Below are 16,765 nucleotides of genomic sequence, written 5' to 3'. Positions count from 1 at the left end.
GGGGGAAATGGGAGCAGGAGGGAAAAAAAGGGGGTTAATGTGGGGGGTGGGGGTCCTGCAGTGCCCCGGGGGTGTCCCTGGAGGTGGGGTCCCTGGTGGGTTGGGGTCCCAGGTGGGCTGGGATCCCTGGTGGGGTGGGGGTCCCTGATGGGTGGGGGTCCCTGCAGTGCCCTGGGATGACCTGGGGTCCCTGGTGGGTTTTGGGGGTCCCTGGTGGGTTTTGGGGGGGTCCCTGATGGGTTTTGGGGTGTCCTAGGTGGGTGGGGGTCCCTGGTGGGTCTCTGGGGTGTCCCTGGTGGGTTTTGGGGTGTCCCGGTGGTGAGGGTGACTCAGGGGGTCTCTGGTGGGTTTTGGGGGTCCCTGGTGGGTTTGGGGGTCCCTGGTGAATTGGGGGTCCCTGGCGGGTTTGTGGGGTCCCTGGTGGGTTTTGGGGGTCCCTGGCGGGTTTGGGGGTCCCTGGTGGGTTTTGGGGGTCCCTGGTGAATTTGGGGGTCCCTGGTGGGTGTGGGTTCCTGGGGGGTCCCTGGTGGGTTTTGGGGTGTCCCAGGTTGGTGGTCCCTGCAGTGCCCCTGGGATGACTCAGGGTCCCTGGTGGGTTTTGGGGTGTCCCAGGTTCGTGGGGGTTCCCTGGGGAGGTCCCTGGTGAATTGGGGTGTCCTGGTGGGTTTTGGGTGTCCCTGGTGGGTTTGGGGGGTCCCTGGTGGGTTCTGGGGCTTCATAGTGAGTGGGGGTCCCGGGTGGGTGGGGGTGACTCAGGGGTCCCTGAGGTGGGGGTCCCTAGGTGGGTTTTAGGGTTCCCTGGTGTATTTTGGGGTGTCCCAGGTGGGTTCAGGGGGGTGGTTACCTCTGACCTCGAGGTGGGCCACGATGGAGGCGTTGCTGTGGGCGTTGTGGGCCCGGCAGGTGAAGCCCCTGGTCCTCGGCTGGGCGGGCCCACCCGGAGGGTCCCGTTGGTGAAGGCGAAGGCTCGGTCGTCCTGCAGGGCCGGCTCCAGCCCGGGGCCCAGCCTGGTTTGGGGGGCTAGGGGTTTTAGAGGGCTTGGGGGTTTGGGGGATTGGGAGGGGTTTGGAGAAGTTTTGAGGAGTTTAGGGGGTTTAGGGGTGTTGGGGGTGTTTAGGGGTGTTTTAGGGGGTTTGGGGGTTTGGGGGATTTAGGGGCTTAGGGGCTGTTTGGGAGGGGTTGGGGGTTAGGGGGCTTTAGAGGGGTTTAGGGATGTTGGAGGGGTTGGGAGGGGTTTGGGTGAAGCTGGGAGGATTTAGAGGAGTTTAGGGGGGCTTAGGAGGGTTGGGGGTTTGGAGGGTTTGGGAGGAGTTTGGGAGAAGTTGGGAGAGATTTAGGAGATTTGGGGGTTAGGGGGAGTTTGGAGGGGTTTGGGGGGTTGGGGGTAGTTTAGGAGGGGTTTGGGGGTTTGGAGGGCTGGGAGGGTTTAGGGGTTTGGGAGGGCTTTGGGGAGTTTGGGAGTGTTTGGGAGGGGTTTGGGAAGTTGGGAGGATTTAGGGGGCTTTAGAGGGGTTAGGGGTGTTTGGGAGGGTTTGAAAGACAGGGTGTTTTATGGGGGTTTAGGGGTGTTGGGGTTTTAGGGGGTTAGGGAGGTTTGGAGGGTTAGGGGAGTTTGAGGAAGTTTTGAGGAGTTTAGGGGGTTTAGAGGGGTTAGGGGGTGTTTAGAGGTTTATGCTGGGGTTTCAAGGGGGTGAGGGGGGTTGGAGGGTTTAGGGTGTTGGAGGAAGGATTTGAGAGGTCCTAGGAAGGATTTTGGGGTTCCAGAAAAGGATTTGGGGGGTTCCTGGAAGGATTTTAGGGGGTCCCTGGAAGGGCTTCTGGGGGTTCCTGGAAGGATTTCGTGGGGGTCCCAGGAAGGATTTGGGGGGTTCCAGGAAGGATTTTGGGAGTGTTTCAGGAATGATTGGGGGGTCCCAGGAAGGATTTGGGGGGGGTTCCTGGAAGGATTTTGGGAGTTCCAGGAAGGATCTGGGGGTTCCTGGAAGAATCTGGGGGTCCCAGGAAGGATTTAGGGGTTCCTGGAAGATTTGAGGGTCCCAGGAAGGATTTGGGGGAGGTTCCAGGAATGATTTGGGGTTCCAGGAAAGGATTTGGGGGTTCAGGAAGGATTTGGGGGTTCCAGGAAGGATTTGAGGGGTCCCTAGGAAGGATTTGGGAGGTTCCAGGAATGATTTGGGGGGTTCAGGAAAGATTTGGGGGGTTCCAGGAAGGATTTGAGAGGGTTCCTGGAAGGATTTAGGGGGGTTCCTGGAAGGATTTGGGGGTTCCCTGGGAGAATATGGGGGTTCCTGGGAGGATTTGGGGGAGTTCCAGGAAGGATTTAGGGAGTCCCAGGAAGGATTTTGGGGTTTCTAGGAAGGATTTGGGGGGTTCTAGAAAGGATTTGAGGGGTTCCCAGGAAGGATTTAGGGGGGAGGGTGATCCTGGGGGTGCGGGAGACTCGAGGGAATTTGGGGGGGGGTCTCACCACTCCACGGTGGGCGCGGGGGCGCCGAAGGTCTGGCAGTGCAGGAAAGCCGTCTGGTTCTCCACCACCGCGTAGAGCTGCGAGTCCGGGGTCAGGATCTTCACCGGCAGCTCTGGGGGGGAGGGGGAGAATTGGGGGTGAAAGGGTCCTCAGGGACTCCGGGGTTGGAGGGTCATGGGGAGGAGTTTTGGGGGGGCTGAGGGTCAGGGAGGATGTGGTTGTTATGGAAATGCAGATGCTAAGGAGGATGTGGTTGCTAAGGGGGATGTGGTTGCTAAGGAGGATGTGGTTGCTAAGGGGATGTGGTTGCTAAGGAAGATGTGGTTGCTAAGGAGGATGTGGTTGCCAAGGAGGATGTGGTTGCTAAGGGGGATGTGGTTGCTCAAGGAGGATGTGGTTGCTAAGGAGGATGTGGTTGCTAAGGAGGATGTGGTTAAGGGATGCAGTTGCTAAGGAGGATGTGGTTGCTAAGGAGGATGTGGTTGCTAAGGAGGATGTGGTTGCTAAGGAAGATGGGGTTGCTAAGGAGGATGTGGTTGCTAAGGGGATGTGGTTGCTAAGGAAGATGTGGTTGCTAAGGAGGATGTGGTTGCCAAGGAGGATGTGGTTGCTAAGGGGGATGTGGTTGCTAAGGAGGATGTGGTTGCTAAGGAAGATGGGGTTGCTAAGGAAGATGTGGTTGCTAAGGAGGATGTGGTTGCTAAGGGGGATGTGGTTGCTAAGGGGATGTGGTTGCTAAGGAGGATGTGGTTGCTAAGGAGGATGTGGTTGCCATGGAGAATGTGGTTGCTAAGGAGGATGTGGTTGCTAAGGAGGATGTGGTTGCTAAGGAGGATGTGGTTGCTGTGGAAATGCAGTTGTCAATGGGGATGTGGTTGCTAAGGAGGATGTGGTTGCTGTGGAAATGCAGTTGCTAAGGAGGATGTGGTTGCCATGGAGACAAGAGAAGCTGTGATGCCGTTGCCATGGCATGGGGTTACTGGGAAGGCACGGATGGGGTTACTGGGAGGGCAGGGATGGGGTCACTGGGGTTACTGGCAGGAATGGGGTTACTGGGGTCACTGGGGTCACTGGGAGGGCAGGAATGGGGTTACTGGGGTCACTGGGGTTACTGGGAGGGCAGGGCTGGGGTTACTGGGGTCACTGGGGTTACTGGGATGCTCCAGGGGGGTTCTGTCCCACGCACCCACGACGTAGACAATGATTACTGGGGTTACTGGGAGAGCAGGGCTGGGGTCACTGGGGTCACTGGTGTTACTGGGGTCACTGGGGTCACTGGGAGGGCAGGAATGGGGTTACTGGGGTCACTGGTGTTACTGGGAGGAAGGGCTGGGGTCACTGGGGTCACTGGGGTCACTGGGGACACTGGGGTTACTGGGAGGGCAGGAATGGGGTCACTGGGGTCACTGGGGTCACTAGGGTCACTGGGAGGGAGGTGCTGGGGTCACTGGGGTCACTGGGAGTGTGAGGGCTGGGGTCACTGGGGTCACTGGGAGAGCAGGGACTGGGGTTACTGGGATCACTGGGATGCTCCAGGGGGGTTTAGTCCCACGCACCCACGATGTAGACAATAGTTACTGGGAGGGAGGGTTGGGGTTACTGGGGTCACTGGGGTCACTGGGAGGGCAGGAATGGGGTCACTGGGGGTCACTGGGGTTACTGGGGACGGAGTGGTTGGGAGCTACTTGGAGGTTACTGGGAGGGCAGGAACTGGGGTTACTGGATGTCACTGGGTCAGTGAAGGGCTGGGAGTCAACTGGGGGTCACTGGGGTCACTGGGGTCACTGGGAGGAAGGGCTGGGGTAACTGGGGTTACTGGGATCACTGGGATGCTCAGACAGTTTTGTCCCACGCACCCACGACGTAGACGATGGTTACTAGGACGGAGGGTTGGGGTTACTGGGGTTACTGGGAGGGCAGGGCTGGGGTCACTGGGGTCACTGGTGTCACTGGGGTTACTGGGAGGGCAGGGCTGGGGTCACTGGGGTCACTGGTGTCACTGGGGTCACTGGGAGGGCACGGTCAGTGGGGTAACTGGGGTTACTGGTGTCACTGGGAGGCTCCAGGGGGGTTTTGTCCCACGCACCCACGACGTAGACGATGGTTACTGGGAGGAAGGACTGGGGTCACTGGGGTCACTGGGAGAGCAGGGCTGGGGTCACTGGGGACACTGGGGTTACTGGGGTCACTGGGAGGAAGGGCTGGGGTTACTGGGGTCACTGGGATGCTCCAGGGGGTTCTGTCCCACGCTCCTACGGCGTGGGCGATGGTTACTGGGAGGAAGGACTGGGGTCACTGGGGTCACTGGGAGAGCAGGGCTGGGGTCACTGGGGACACTGGGGTCACTGGGAGAGCAGGGCTGGGGTTACTGGGGTTACTGGGAGGAAGGGCTGGGGTAACTGTGATCACTGGGGTCACTGGGATGCTCCAGGGGGGTTCTGTCCCACGCACCCACAACGTAGACAATGATTACTGGGGTCACTGGGGTCACTGGGGTCACTGGGGTCACTGGGAGGGCAGGAATGGGGTAACTGGGGTTACTGGTGTCACTGGGAGGCTCCAGGGGGGTTCTGTCCCATGCACCCACAACGTAGACGATGGTTACTGGGACGGAGGCTTGGGGTTACTGAGGTTACTGGAAGGGCAGGAATGGGGTCACTGGGGTAACTGGGGTTACTGGGAGGGAGGGCTGTGGTCACTGGTGTCACTGGGAGGCTCCAGGGGGTGTTTTTGTCCCACGCACCCACGACGTAGACGAAGGTTACTGGGAGGGAGGGTTGGGGTTACTGGGAGGAAGGGCTGTGGTCACTGGGGTCACTGGGAGAGCAGGGCTGGGGTTACTGGGGTTACTGGGAGGAAGGGCTGGGGTAACTGGTGTCACTGGTGTCACTGGGAGAGCAGGGCTGGGGTCACTGGGGTAACTGAGGTCACTGGTGTCACTGGGAGAGCAGGGCTGGGGTCACTGGGGTCACTGGGGTCACTGGGAGGGCAGGGCTGGGGTCACTGGGGTCACTGGTGTCACTGGGAGGGCAGGAATGGGGTAACTGGGGTCACTGGGAGAGCAGGGATAGGGTTACTGGTGTCACTGGGAGGGCAGGGCTGGGGTAACTGGTGTCACTGGGATCACTGGGATGCTCCAGGGGGGTTCTGTCCCACGCACCCACGACGTAGACGATGGTTACTGGGGTTACTGGGAGAGCAGGGCTGGGGTCACTGGGGACACTGGAGTCACTGGGGTTACTGGGAGGGCAGGAATGGGGTTACTGGTGTCACTGGTGTCACTGGGATGCTCAGGGGTTTGTCCCACTGCACCTACCGCACGTAGACAATGATTACTGGGAGCTACTGGGAGAGCAGGGCTGGGGTCACTGGGGACACTAAGTCACTGGAGTTACTGGGAGGGCAGGAATGGGGTTACTGGTGTCACTGGTGTCACTGGGATGCTCCAGGGGGGTTTTTTTGTCCCACGCACCCACGACGTAGACAATGATTACTGGGGTCACTGGGAGGGCAGGGCTGGGGTTACTGGGGTCACTGGGGTTACTGGGGTCACTGGGAGGGCAGGGCTGGGGTAACTGGGGTTACTGGTGTCACTGGGGTTACTGGGAGGACAGGGTTGGGGTCACTGGGGTCACTGGGGTCACTGGGGTCACTGGGGTCACTGGGAGGAAGGGCTGGGGTTACTGGGATCACTGGGATGCTCCAGGGGGTTTTTTTGTCCCACTCACCCACGACGTAGACGAAGGCGTTGGCCAAGAGCCGCCCGTGCCGGTTGGAGGCCTCGCACTGAGCGACCACCGAGTCGTTGGGCTCGAGCCGGGACAGCACCAGGGCCCCCCCACGCAGCTCCCGCCGGCCCGAGGGGGGCAGATCTGGGGGAGGAACACGGGGGGGGACAGTCAGACACCCACGGGGGGGATAAAATACCCCACAGGGTAATTAAATACCCCACGGGGTGATAAACACACACACACCCCCCACGCAGCTCCCGCCGGCCCGAGGGGGGCAGATCTGCCGGGGGGGGGGACAGTCAGACACCCACGGGGGTGATTAAACATCCCCTGGGGTAATTAAATACCCCACGGGGTGATAAAACATCCCACAGGGGTGATAAACACACCCACACCCCCCACGCAGCTCCCGCCGGCCCGAGGGGGGCAGATCTGCCAGGGGGGACAGTGAGACACCCACGGGGGTGATAAAATATCCCACGGGGTAATTAAATACCCCACAGGGTGATAAATCCTCCCCCAGCAGCTCCCACCGGCCCAGGGACAGTGAGACACCCATGGGGGTGATAAAATATCCCACAGGGTAATTAAATACCCCACGGGGTGATAAAATACCCCACGGGGTGATAAACCCTCCCACAGCAGCTCCTGCCGGCCCGAGGGGGGCAGATCTGGGGGGGGGACAGTGAGACACCCACGGGGGTGATAAAATATCCCACGGGGTAATTAAATACCCCCGGGGGTGATAAAATACCCCCGGGGGTGATAAAATACCCCAGGGGGTGATAAACCCTCCCACACAGCTCCCGCCGGCCCGAGGGGGGCAGATCTGCCGGGGGGGGGGACAGTCAGACACCCACGGGGGTGATAAAACACCCCATGGGGTAATTAAATACCCCACGGGGTGATAAAATACCCCAGGGGGTGATAAACACACACACCCCCCACGCAGCTCCCACCGGCCCGAGGGGGGCAGATCTGGGGGGAGGGACAGTGAGACACCCACGGGGGTGATAAAATATCCCATGGGGTGATAAGAATACCCCACGGGGTAATTAAATACCCCACAGGGTGATAAAATACCCCATGGGGAAATTAAAAACCCCACAGGGTGATAAAATACCCCATGGGGTAATTAAATACGCCATGGGGGTGATAAACCCTCCCCCAGCAGCTCCTGCTGCCCTGAGGGGGGCAGATCTGGGGGGGGGAGACACGGGGGGGGACAGTCAGACACCCATGGGGTGATAAAATACCCCACGGGGTGATAAAACACCCCCAAGGGCAATAAACCCCTCCAGGGACCCCAATACCCAAAAAAAACTCTCAAGGGACCCCAATAAACCCCTCCAAGGACCCCCCTCCCTTTCAGGACCCATCCCAGCCCCCTCCAAGGGATCCCCAGAAACCCCCAAGAGACCCCAATAACCCCTCCAAGGACCCCCTCCACCCATCAGGGTCCATCCCAGCCCCTCCCCACCTCCTCTAAGGGACCCCACCCCTCCCAGCCCCCTAATTGACCCCCAGCCCCCACACCCCCCTTAAGTGACCCCCCACCCCCCAGCCCCTCTAATGGACCCCCAGACCCCCAGACCCCCTTAAGGGACCCCCACCCCCCCCAGCCCCTCTAATGGACCCCCAGACCCCTCCCCACCCCCCTTAAAGGACCCCAGTCCCCTCCCACCCCCCAAGCGACCCCAATAACCCCCCCCAAGGACCCCCAGAAACCCCCCAAGGGACCCCCAATAACCCCTCCAAGGACCCCCACCCACCCATCAGGGTCCATCCCAGCTCCCCCACCCCTCAAGGGACCCTCAGACCACCCCCAGCCCTTAAGACCCCAGAACCCCCCAAGGACCCCCAGAAACCCCCCAAGAGACCCCCAATAACCCTCGAAGGACCTGCCCCCAACCATCAGGGCCCATCCCCACCCCCTGCAAGGGACCCCAGAAACCCCCAGAGACCCCAATAACCCTCCAAGGACCCCCACCCACCCATCAGGGCCCATCCCAGCCCCTCCCACCCCTCTAAGAGACCCCCACCCCTCCCAGCCCCTCTAACTGACCCCCCAGCCCCTCCCCCCCCAAGGACCCCAATAACCCCTCCAAGGACCTCCCCACCCATCAGGGCCCATCCCAGCCCTCCCCACCCCCTCAAGGGACCCCCACCCTCCCCCAGCCCCTCTAAGGGACCCCCACCCCCAGCCCCCAGTACCGTCGATGGGGACCCCGCTGATGCTCCAGGCGAGGCGGGGCCGGGGTTTGCCCCCACCACACAGTCGAGTTTCGCCGTCTCCCCGGCCCGAAGATCCCGCTCTGGGGCGCTTCACCCAGTACGGGGCCGCTGGGGATACTGGGAGGGTCAGGGAACCCCGGCCGGGGACCCCAGGCCTGTCCCAGTGCCCCCAGTGACCCCCCAGTGATCCCCTTGCCCGTCCCAGTGAACCCCAGTATTGCCTCCACTACCAGCCCCAGTGCCTCCCCAGTGCCTCCCACTCGCCCTCCCATCGCCTCCCACTCCTCCCATCCCCTCCCAGTGCCTCCCACCACCCTCCCATCCCCTTCCAGCACCTCCCAGTGCTTCCCACCGCCCCTCCTACCCCCCTACCCCTCTCCCACCGCCCTCCCATCCCCTCCCTCACCCCCTCCATCCCCTCCCACCGCCCCTCCCAGTGCCTCCCACCGCCCTCCCAGCCCCCTCCATCCCCTCCCACCGTCCTCCCAGTCCCTCCCACCGCCCTCCCAGTGCCTCCCATCCCCTCCTAGTGCTTCCCACCGCCCTCCCACCGCCCTCCTCCCACCCCTCCATCCCCTCCCACCGCCCTCTCCCAGTCCCCTCCCACCGCCCTCCCAGCCCCCTCCGGCAACACCTCGACGGTGACGAGGTGGCTGCGGCGGTCTCGGCCGTGCCCGCTGGTGGCCGCGCACTCGTACTCGCCATCGTCCGCCTCCTCCACGCCCCGCAGCCGCAGCGTCTTGTTGAAGTTGTCCAGGACGGCCCGGCCCGGGGAGCGGCCCGTTCAGCCTCGCCAGCTCACCCAGGGCGTGGGGCTGGGGGACACATTGGGGGTCAGGGAGTCACCCCCGGGATGGGAGATCCCCCAGGACACTCCCTGGGACCCCCTGTTCAGCCTCCGCCAGCTCACCCAGGGCGTGGGGCTGGGGATACATTGGGGGTCAGGGACACCCCCGGGATGGGAGATCCTCGGACACCCCCAGGACACCCCCGGGACCCCCGTTCAGCCTCCGCCAGCTCACTGCCCAGGGCGTGGGCTGGGGAACATCGGGGGTCAGGGATCCTGGACCACCTCCTGATACCCCCCGGGACCCCCTGTTCAGCCTCCGCCAGCTCACCCAGGGCGTGGGGCTGGGGGACATTGGGGGTCAGGACCACCCCCCCGGGATGGGAGATCCCCCAGGACACCCCCAGGACACCCCCAGGACACCCCCGGGACCCCGTTCAGCCTCCGACAGCTCACCCAGGGCGTGGGGCTGGGGGACATTCGGGGGTCAGGGGCCTGGGACCACCTCTGAATACCCCCAGGACACCCCCCAGGACCCCCAGGACCCTCCTTGACCCCCTAGGACCCCCCTGGACCCTCCAGGACCTCCCTGACCCCCCAGGAACCCCCCTGGACCCTCCAGGACCCCCCGACCCTCCCTGACCCTCTCGGAACCCCCCCTGGACCCTCCAGGACCCCCCGACCCTCCCTGACCCCCAGGAACCCCCCGGACCCTCCCAGGACCTCCGTGAGCCCCCTCGAGCCCCCACTCACAGCCCCTCAGCGATGCACTCCAGGACGAGGTCCCTCCTCGGAGGGCTGACGTGGGGTGGGTTGGGGGTCCCTGGGGACCACCAGGCGGGGGCCGCCGGGACTGCACCGGGAGTTACCTGGGGAGGGGAGGTATAGTGGGGAGCGGGGGGCAACCCCAGAGACCCCCCCTCAGATTGTTGAGGAACCCCCAAACATCAAAGGAACCCCCTCCCCGAGCTCCTCCCTGGGATCCCCTACCCAACAGGGACCCTCCGGACCCCCTATCCAACAAGGACCCCCCCGAGACCCCCTGAGTCCCTCTGGGACCCCCTTATCTCTGCAGGGACCCCCTCGGGATCCCCTTATCCAACAGGGACCCCCGACCTCCCCTGAGCCTCCTGGGACCCCTTATCCTGCAGGGACCCTCGGGACCCCCTTATCCAACAGGGACCCCCGACTTCCCCGGGACTCCCTTTATCCAACAGGGACCTCCCTCCAAGACCCCCTTATTCAACAGGGACCCTTCACTGACTCTCCCGACCCACCTGAGACCCCCTTATCCAACAGGGACCCCTCGGGACCCCTTATCCTGCAGGACTCCCCGACCCCCTGGAGCCCCCTGGGACCCCCTTATCCATCAGGGACCCCCTCGGGACCCCCTTATCCAACAGGGACCCTCCAAGACCCCCTTATTCAACAGGGACCCCTCGAGACTCCCCCGAGTCCCCTGGGACCCCCTTATCCTGCAGGGACCACTCCTGAGCCCCCCTGGGAACCCCCTTATCCCACAGAGAGCCCCCAAAGCTCCCCCTCCAGGACCCCCTTATCCTGCAGGGACTCCCCCGAGACCCCGGAGTCCCTCTGGGATCCCTTTATCCTGCAGGGACCCGATTTTAACACGAGATCCTCTGGGAAAGGATTTTGAGGGGGGGGGGCTCCTACTTTGAGGATTCCTGGGGGCTTCCCCCCTAATCCCAATTTTAATATGGGAGTGATTTTGGGTGGGGGTTCCCACAACAGCACCTTTTGGAATCCCTGGGGTCCTTTATCCCCCCCCAATTTTAAGGTGGGAAGGATTTTATGGGGGGGCTCCACAGCAGCACCTTTGGGGGTCCCTGGGGGTCCCTTCCCCCCCCTCCAATTTTAAGGTGGGAAGGATTTTATGAGGGGGGGTCCCCCACAACAGCACCTTTGGAGTCCCTGGGGTCCCTTCCTCCAATTTTAAGGTGGGAAGGATTTAGGGGGCTCCCACAACAGCACCTTTGGGGGTCCCTTTCCCCCCCCACCACGATTTTAAGGTGGGAACCCCCGGGGAACGATTTTTTTTGGGGGGCTCCCACAGCAGCACCTTTGGGGGTCCCTGGGGGTCCCTTCCTCCCCTTCCCCCCAATTTTAAGGTGGGAAGGATTTTAGGGGCCCCCACAGCAGCACCTTTGGGGTCCCTTCCCCCCAATTTTAAGGTGGGAATGATTTTTTTTGGGGGGGGGGCTCCCACAGCAGCACCTTGGGGGTCCCTGAGGGGTCTCCGGGTCCCTTCCCCCCTCCTCCCACCCCCCTCCCCCACTTTTAAGCTGGGACCCCCGGGGAGTGATTTGGGGGGGGTTGGGGGCTCTGAGGGTCCCGTGTCCCCCTGCCACCCGGGGTCTCACTGGGGGCGACGCGGAGGTCGAGGGGCTCCTTCTGGATGATGGTGCGGGGTCCCAGGTAGTGGGCGTGGCAGATGTAGTCGGGGTGGCTGTCCCCGACCTGCGCGTTGGCGAAGTACAGGAACCCGTCCTGCCCCACGGACACGCGCGCGTCCTGCGGGATGTGCTCGATCCCTGCGGGAAAAACGGGATCAGGGGGGTCCCAAAAACTGCCCCTGTCCTGCCCCACGGACACGCGCGCGTCCTGCGGGATGTGCTCGATCCCTGAGGGAAAAACGGGATTGGGGGGGTCCCAAAATCCTCCCGTCCTGCCCCACGGACACGCGCGCGTCCTGCGGGATGTGCTCGATCCCTGCGGGAACAACGGGGGGATCAGGGGGGTCCCAAAAATCCCTCCCGTCCTGCCCCACGGAGACCCGAGTGTCCTGCGGGATGTGCTCGATCCCTGCGGGGAAAACCGGGATTGGGGGGTCCCAAAAACTGCCCCTGTCCTGCGGGATGTGCTCGATCCCTGCGGGAAAAACGGGATCAGGGCAGTCCCAAAAACTGCCCCTGTCATGCGGGATGTGCTCGATCCCTGCGGGGAAAACGGGAATAGGGGGGTCCCAAAAATCCCACCCAGACTGCCCTAGAGACACCCGAGTGTCCTGCGGGATGTGCTCGATCCCTGCGGGGAAAACCGGGAAAAACGGGATCAGGGGGGTCCCAAAAACTGCCCCTGTCCTGCGGATGTGCCTGATCCCTGCGGGGAAAGGGGGTCAGGGGGTCCCAAAATCCTCCTGTCCTGCCCCACGGACACGCGCGTCCTGCGGGATGTGCTCTGATCCCTGAGGGAACAACCGGAAAAACGGGATCAGGGGGTCCCAAAACTGCCCCTGTCCTGCGGGATGTGCCTGATCCCTGCGGGAAAAACCGGGAAAACGGGATCAGGGGGTCCCAAAATCCTCCCGTCCTGCCCCACGGACACGCGCGCGTCCTGCGGCATGTGCTCGATCCCTGCGGGAAAAACCGGGATCAGGGGGGTCCCAAAAATCCCTCCCGTCCTGCGGGATGTGCTCGATCCCTGAGGGAACAACCGGGAAAAACGGGATCAGGGCGGTCCCAAAAACTGCCCCTGTCCTGCGGGATGTGCTCGATCCCTGCGGGAAAAACGGGATCAGGGGGGTCCCAAAAATCCCTCCCGTCCTGTCCCTGCTCTTCCCGGAATATCCTGCGGGATGTGCTCGATCCCTGCGGGGAAAGGGGGGGGTCAGGGGGGTCCCAAAAATCCCACTCGGACTGCCCTACAGACACCCGAGTGTCCTGCGGGATGTGCTCGATCCCTGCGGGGAAAGGGGGGGTCAGGGGGGTCCCAAAAATCCCACCCAGACTGCCCCGAGTGTCCTGCGGGATGTGCTCGATCCCTGCGGGAACAACGGGGGGATCAGGGGGGTCCCAAAACTGCCCCTGTCCTGCGGGATGTGCCTCGATCCCTGTGGGGAAAAACGGGATCAGGGGGTCAGGGGTCCCAAGAGTCCCACCTGACTGCCCGATCCCTGCAGGAAAACGGGATCAGGGGGTCCCAAAATCCCTCCTGTCCTGCCCCACGGACACGCGCGCCCTGCGGGATGTGCCTGATGCCTGGGGGAAACCGGGAAAAACGGGATCAGGGCGGTCCCAAAATCCCTCCCGACTGCCCTAGAGCACCTGAGTGTCCTGCGGGATGTGCCTGATCCCTGCGGGAAAACCGGGAAAAACGGGATCAGGGGGGTCCCAAAAATCCCACCCGGACTGCCCTACAGACACCCGAGTGTCCTGCGGGATGTGCTCGATCCCTGGGGGGAAAGGGGGGGTCAGGGGGGTCCCAAAATCCCTCCTGGTCCTGCCCCACGCGACACGCGTCCTGCGGGATGTGCCTGATCCCTGCGGGGAAAAACGGGAAAATCGGGATCAGGGGGTCCCAAAAATCCCTCCCGTCCTGCCCCACGGACACGCGCGCGTCCTGCGGGATGTGCTCGATCCCTGCGGGGAAATCCGGGAAAAACGGGATCAGGGTGGTCCCAAAAACTGCCCCTGTCCTGCGGGATGTGCTCGATCCCTGCGGGGTGCAAGGAGAGTTGTGGGGATGCCATGGGGGGTTATGGGGGTGCAGTGGGGGTTATGGGGTTGAGGGGTGCAATGGGGTCGCAGGGGGTTATGGGGGTGCAGTGGGGGTTATGGGGTCACAGGGAGGTTATGGGGGTGCAGGGGGGGTTATGGGGTCAGGGGGTTATGGGGTGAGGGGCAATGGGCGCAGGGGGCTATGGGGCAATAGGGGTTATGGGGTTGAGGGGTGCAATGGGGTCAGGGAGAGTTATGGGGGTGCAGTGGGGGTTATGGGGTTGAGGGTGTAATGGGTTGTAGTGGGGGCTATGGGGTCGCAGGGGGTTATGGGGGTGCAGGGGGGTTATGGGGTCACAGTGGTGTTATGGGGTGTAATGGGGGTTATGGGGTTGAGGGGTGCAATGGGATGCAGGGGGTTATGGGGGTCAGTGGGGGTTATGGGGTTGAGGGTGCAATGGGGTGCAGGGGGGTTATGGGGGTGCAATGGGGGCTATGGGGTCACAGGGAGGTTATGGGGGTGCAGGAGGGGGTTATGGGGTCGCAGAGGGGTTATGGGGTGTAATGTCGGGTTATGGCGTTGAGGGGTGCAATGGGGTGCTGGGAGAGTTATGGGGGTGCAGTGGGGGCTTATGGGGTTGAGGGTGTAATGGGGTGCTGGGAGAGTTATGGGGTGCAGTGGGGGGTTATGGGGTTGGGGTGCAATGGGGTGTAGGGGGTTATGGAGGTGCAGTGGGGGGTTATGGGGTTCAGGGGTTTATAGGGTTGCAGGGAGTTATGGGGTTGAAGGGTGTAATGGGTTGTAGTGTGGGGGTTATAGGGTCGTAGGGGGTTATGGGGGTGCAGGGGGGTTATGGGGTTGGGGTGTAATGGGGCAGGGGCTTTATGAGGGTGAAGTGGGGGGTTATGGGGTCACAGGGGTTATGGGGTGTAATGGGGGGTTATGGGGTTGGGGGTGCAATGGGTGCGGGGGTTATGAGGGTGCAGTGGGGGTTATGGGGTCACAGAGGGTTTATGGGGGTGCAATGGGGGGCTTATGGGGTTGAGGGGTGTAATGGGGTGCTGGGAGAGTTATGGTGCAATAGGGGGTTATAGGGTTGAGGGGTGCAATGGGGTGCAGGGGGGGTTATGAGGTGCAGTGGGGGTTATGGGGTCACAGAGGGTTTATGGGGTTGAGGGGTGCAATGGGGTGCTGGGGGATTATGGGGTGCAGTGGGTGGTTATGGGGTTGGGGGATGTAATGGGGCAGGGGGTTATGAGGGTGCAGTGGGGGTTATGGGGTCACAGAGGGTTTATGGGGTGCAGTGGGGGTTATGGGGGTTTGGAGGGTTATAGGGTTGCAGGGGAGTTATGGGGTTGAGGGTGCAATGGGGCAGGGGGTTATGGGGGTGCAGGGGGGTTATGGGGCTGAGGGCAATGGGTGCAGAGGATTATGGGGTGCAGTGGGGAGTTATGGGGCTGAGGGTGCAATGGGGTTATGGGAGTGCAGTGGGGGTTATGGGGGTTCGGGGGTTATGGGGTTGCAGAGGGAGTTATGGGGCTGAGGGTGCAATGGGGGTTATGGGGGCAGTGGGGGTTATGGGGCTGAGGGTGTAATGGGTTGTAGTGGGGGGGCTATGGGGTCGCAGGGGGTTATGGGGTGCAGTGGGGGGTTATGGGGTCGCAGGGGGATTATGGGGGTGTAATGGGGGCTTATGGGGTTGAGGGGTGTAATGGGTGCTGGGAGAGTTATGGGGGCAGTGGGGGTTATGGGGTTGAGGGTGCAATGGGGCAGGGGGTTATGGGGGTGCAGTGGGGGTTATGGGGTCACAGGGGGTTATGGGGGGTGCAGGAGGATTATGGGGTTGCAGGGGGTTATGGGGGTGCAGTGGGGGATTATGGGGCTGCAGGGGGATTATGGGGTGCAATGGGGGTTATGGGGTTGAGGGGTGCAATTGGGTGCAGGGGGTTACGAGGGTGCAGTGGGGGAGTTATGGGGTTCAAGGGGGCTGCCAGGGTCGCAGGGGGGTTATAGGGGTTCAAGGGGGGTTATGGGGTCGCAGGGGGTTATGGGGTTTCAAGGGGGTTCAAGGGGGGGTTATGGGGTCGCAGGGGGTTAAGGGGTTCAAGGGGGTTATGGGGTCACAGGGGGTTATGGGGTCGCAGGGGGTTATAGGGGCTCAAGGGGGTTATAGGGTGACAGGGGGTTATGGGGTCGCAGGGGGTTATGGGGTGGCAGGGGGGATGCAGAGGGACTGGGGGGGGACAGGGTGGCAGCAGGGGGTGCAGCAGGCTGTGGGATCGGGGGTCACTCACGGCTGTTGAGCCAGTAGATCTTGGGGGGCACGGCGCTCTTGGGGGGGTCGCAGGGCAGCACCACGGGGTCCCCCTCCTCCACCTTCACCGGTGTCACCTTCTCCTTGGGCCACTGTGGCGTGTCTGGGGAACACAGAGGATGGGGGGGACCCCAAAAACACCAGGGAACCCCCCCATTGCCTGGAGGAATCCCCCCAATCCCCCACCCCCCAAAAAAACACCAGGGAACCCCCTCCATTGCCTGGAGGAATCCCCCAATCCCCCCCCCCCCAAAAAACACCAGGGAACCCCCCCATTGCCTGGAGGAATCCCTCAATCCCCTCCCCAAAAACACCAGGAACCCCCCATTGCCTGGAGGAATCTCCCATCCATCCACCCCCCAAAAAACACTAGGAAACCCCCCCATTGCCTGGAGGAATCCCCCATCCATCCATCCCCCAAAAACACCAGGAACCCCCCATTGCCCAGAGGAATCCTCATCCATCCACCCCCAAAAACACTAGGAACCCCCCATTGCCTGGAGGAATCCCCATCCATCCACCCCCAAAAACACTAGGACCCCCATTGCCTGGAGGAATCCCATCCATCCACCCCCTAAAAACACCGGGGACCCCCATCTGGGGCTCCCCTGCCCCTCAGACCCACCAGGGTCCCCTCCCATCCCCCATTTGGGGCATCCTCCGACCCCAACCAGAGAGACCCCCACACCTTGCCTGAGGACCTCAGCCTCCCCCCAAACCACCAGGGACCTCTCATTTGGGAGCTCCCTTCCCCCGAGACCCACCAGGACTGC

At 62.5% G+C, this 16,765-nt stretch overlaps 2 protein-coding genes across 2 annotated transcripts; both read right to left on the bottom strand.

The window, feature by feature from the left end:
• Positions 1-844: 844 nt before the first annotated feature.
• On the bottom strand, positions 845-8,827 carry LOC126653198 (neuronal-glial cell adhesion molecule-like; the record flags this gene model as incomplete). The annotated part of the gene is made up of 5 exons (XM_050340716.1): positions 8,806-8,827; positions 8,413-8,550; positions 6,196-6,339; positions 2,468-2,579; positions 845-1,007 (listed from the first exon to the last, which is right to left on the bottom strand). Coding segments are annotated over exons 1-5 (579 nt in total), but the record flags the coding sequence as incomplete, so codon positions are not given.
• A 1,997-nt stretch (positions 8,828-10,824) lies between these two features.
• Positions 10,825-16,152, bottom strand: LOC126653197 (neuronal-glial cell adhesion molecule-like; the record flags this gene model as incomplete). The annotated part of the gene is made up of 3 exons (XM_050340715.1): positions 10,825-10,829; positions 11,602-11,772; positions 15,973-16,152. Coding segments are annotated over 3 exons (356 nt in total), but the record flags the coding sequence as incomplete, so codon positions are not given.
• Positions 16,153-16,765: the final 613 nt, after the last annotated feature.

The sequence above is a fragment of the Myiozetetes cayanensis genome, unplaced genomic scaffold (assembly GCF_022539395.1).
Source record: "Myiozetetes cayanensis isolate MyiCay16 unplaced genomic scaffold, myiCay2020 scf951, whole genome shotgun sequence".
Taxonomy (NCBI): Eukaryota; Metazoa; Chordata; class Aves; order Passeriformes; family Tyrannidae; genus Myiozetetes; species Myiozetetes cayanensis.
The sequence above is the reverse complement of the archived record's forward strand: the minus strand, read 5'-3'. Positions and strand labels throughout refer to the sequence as shown.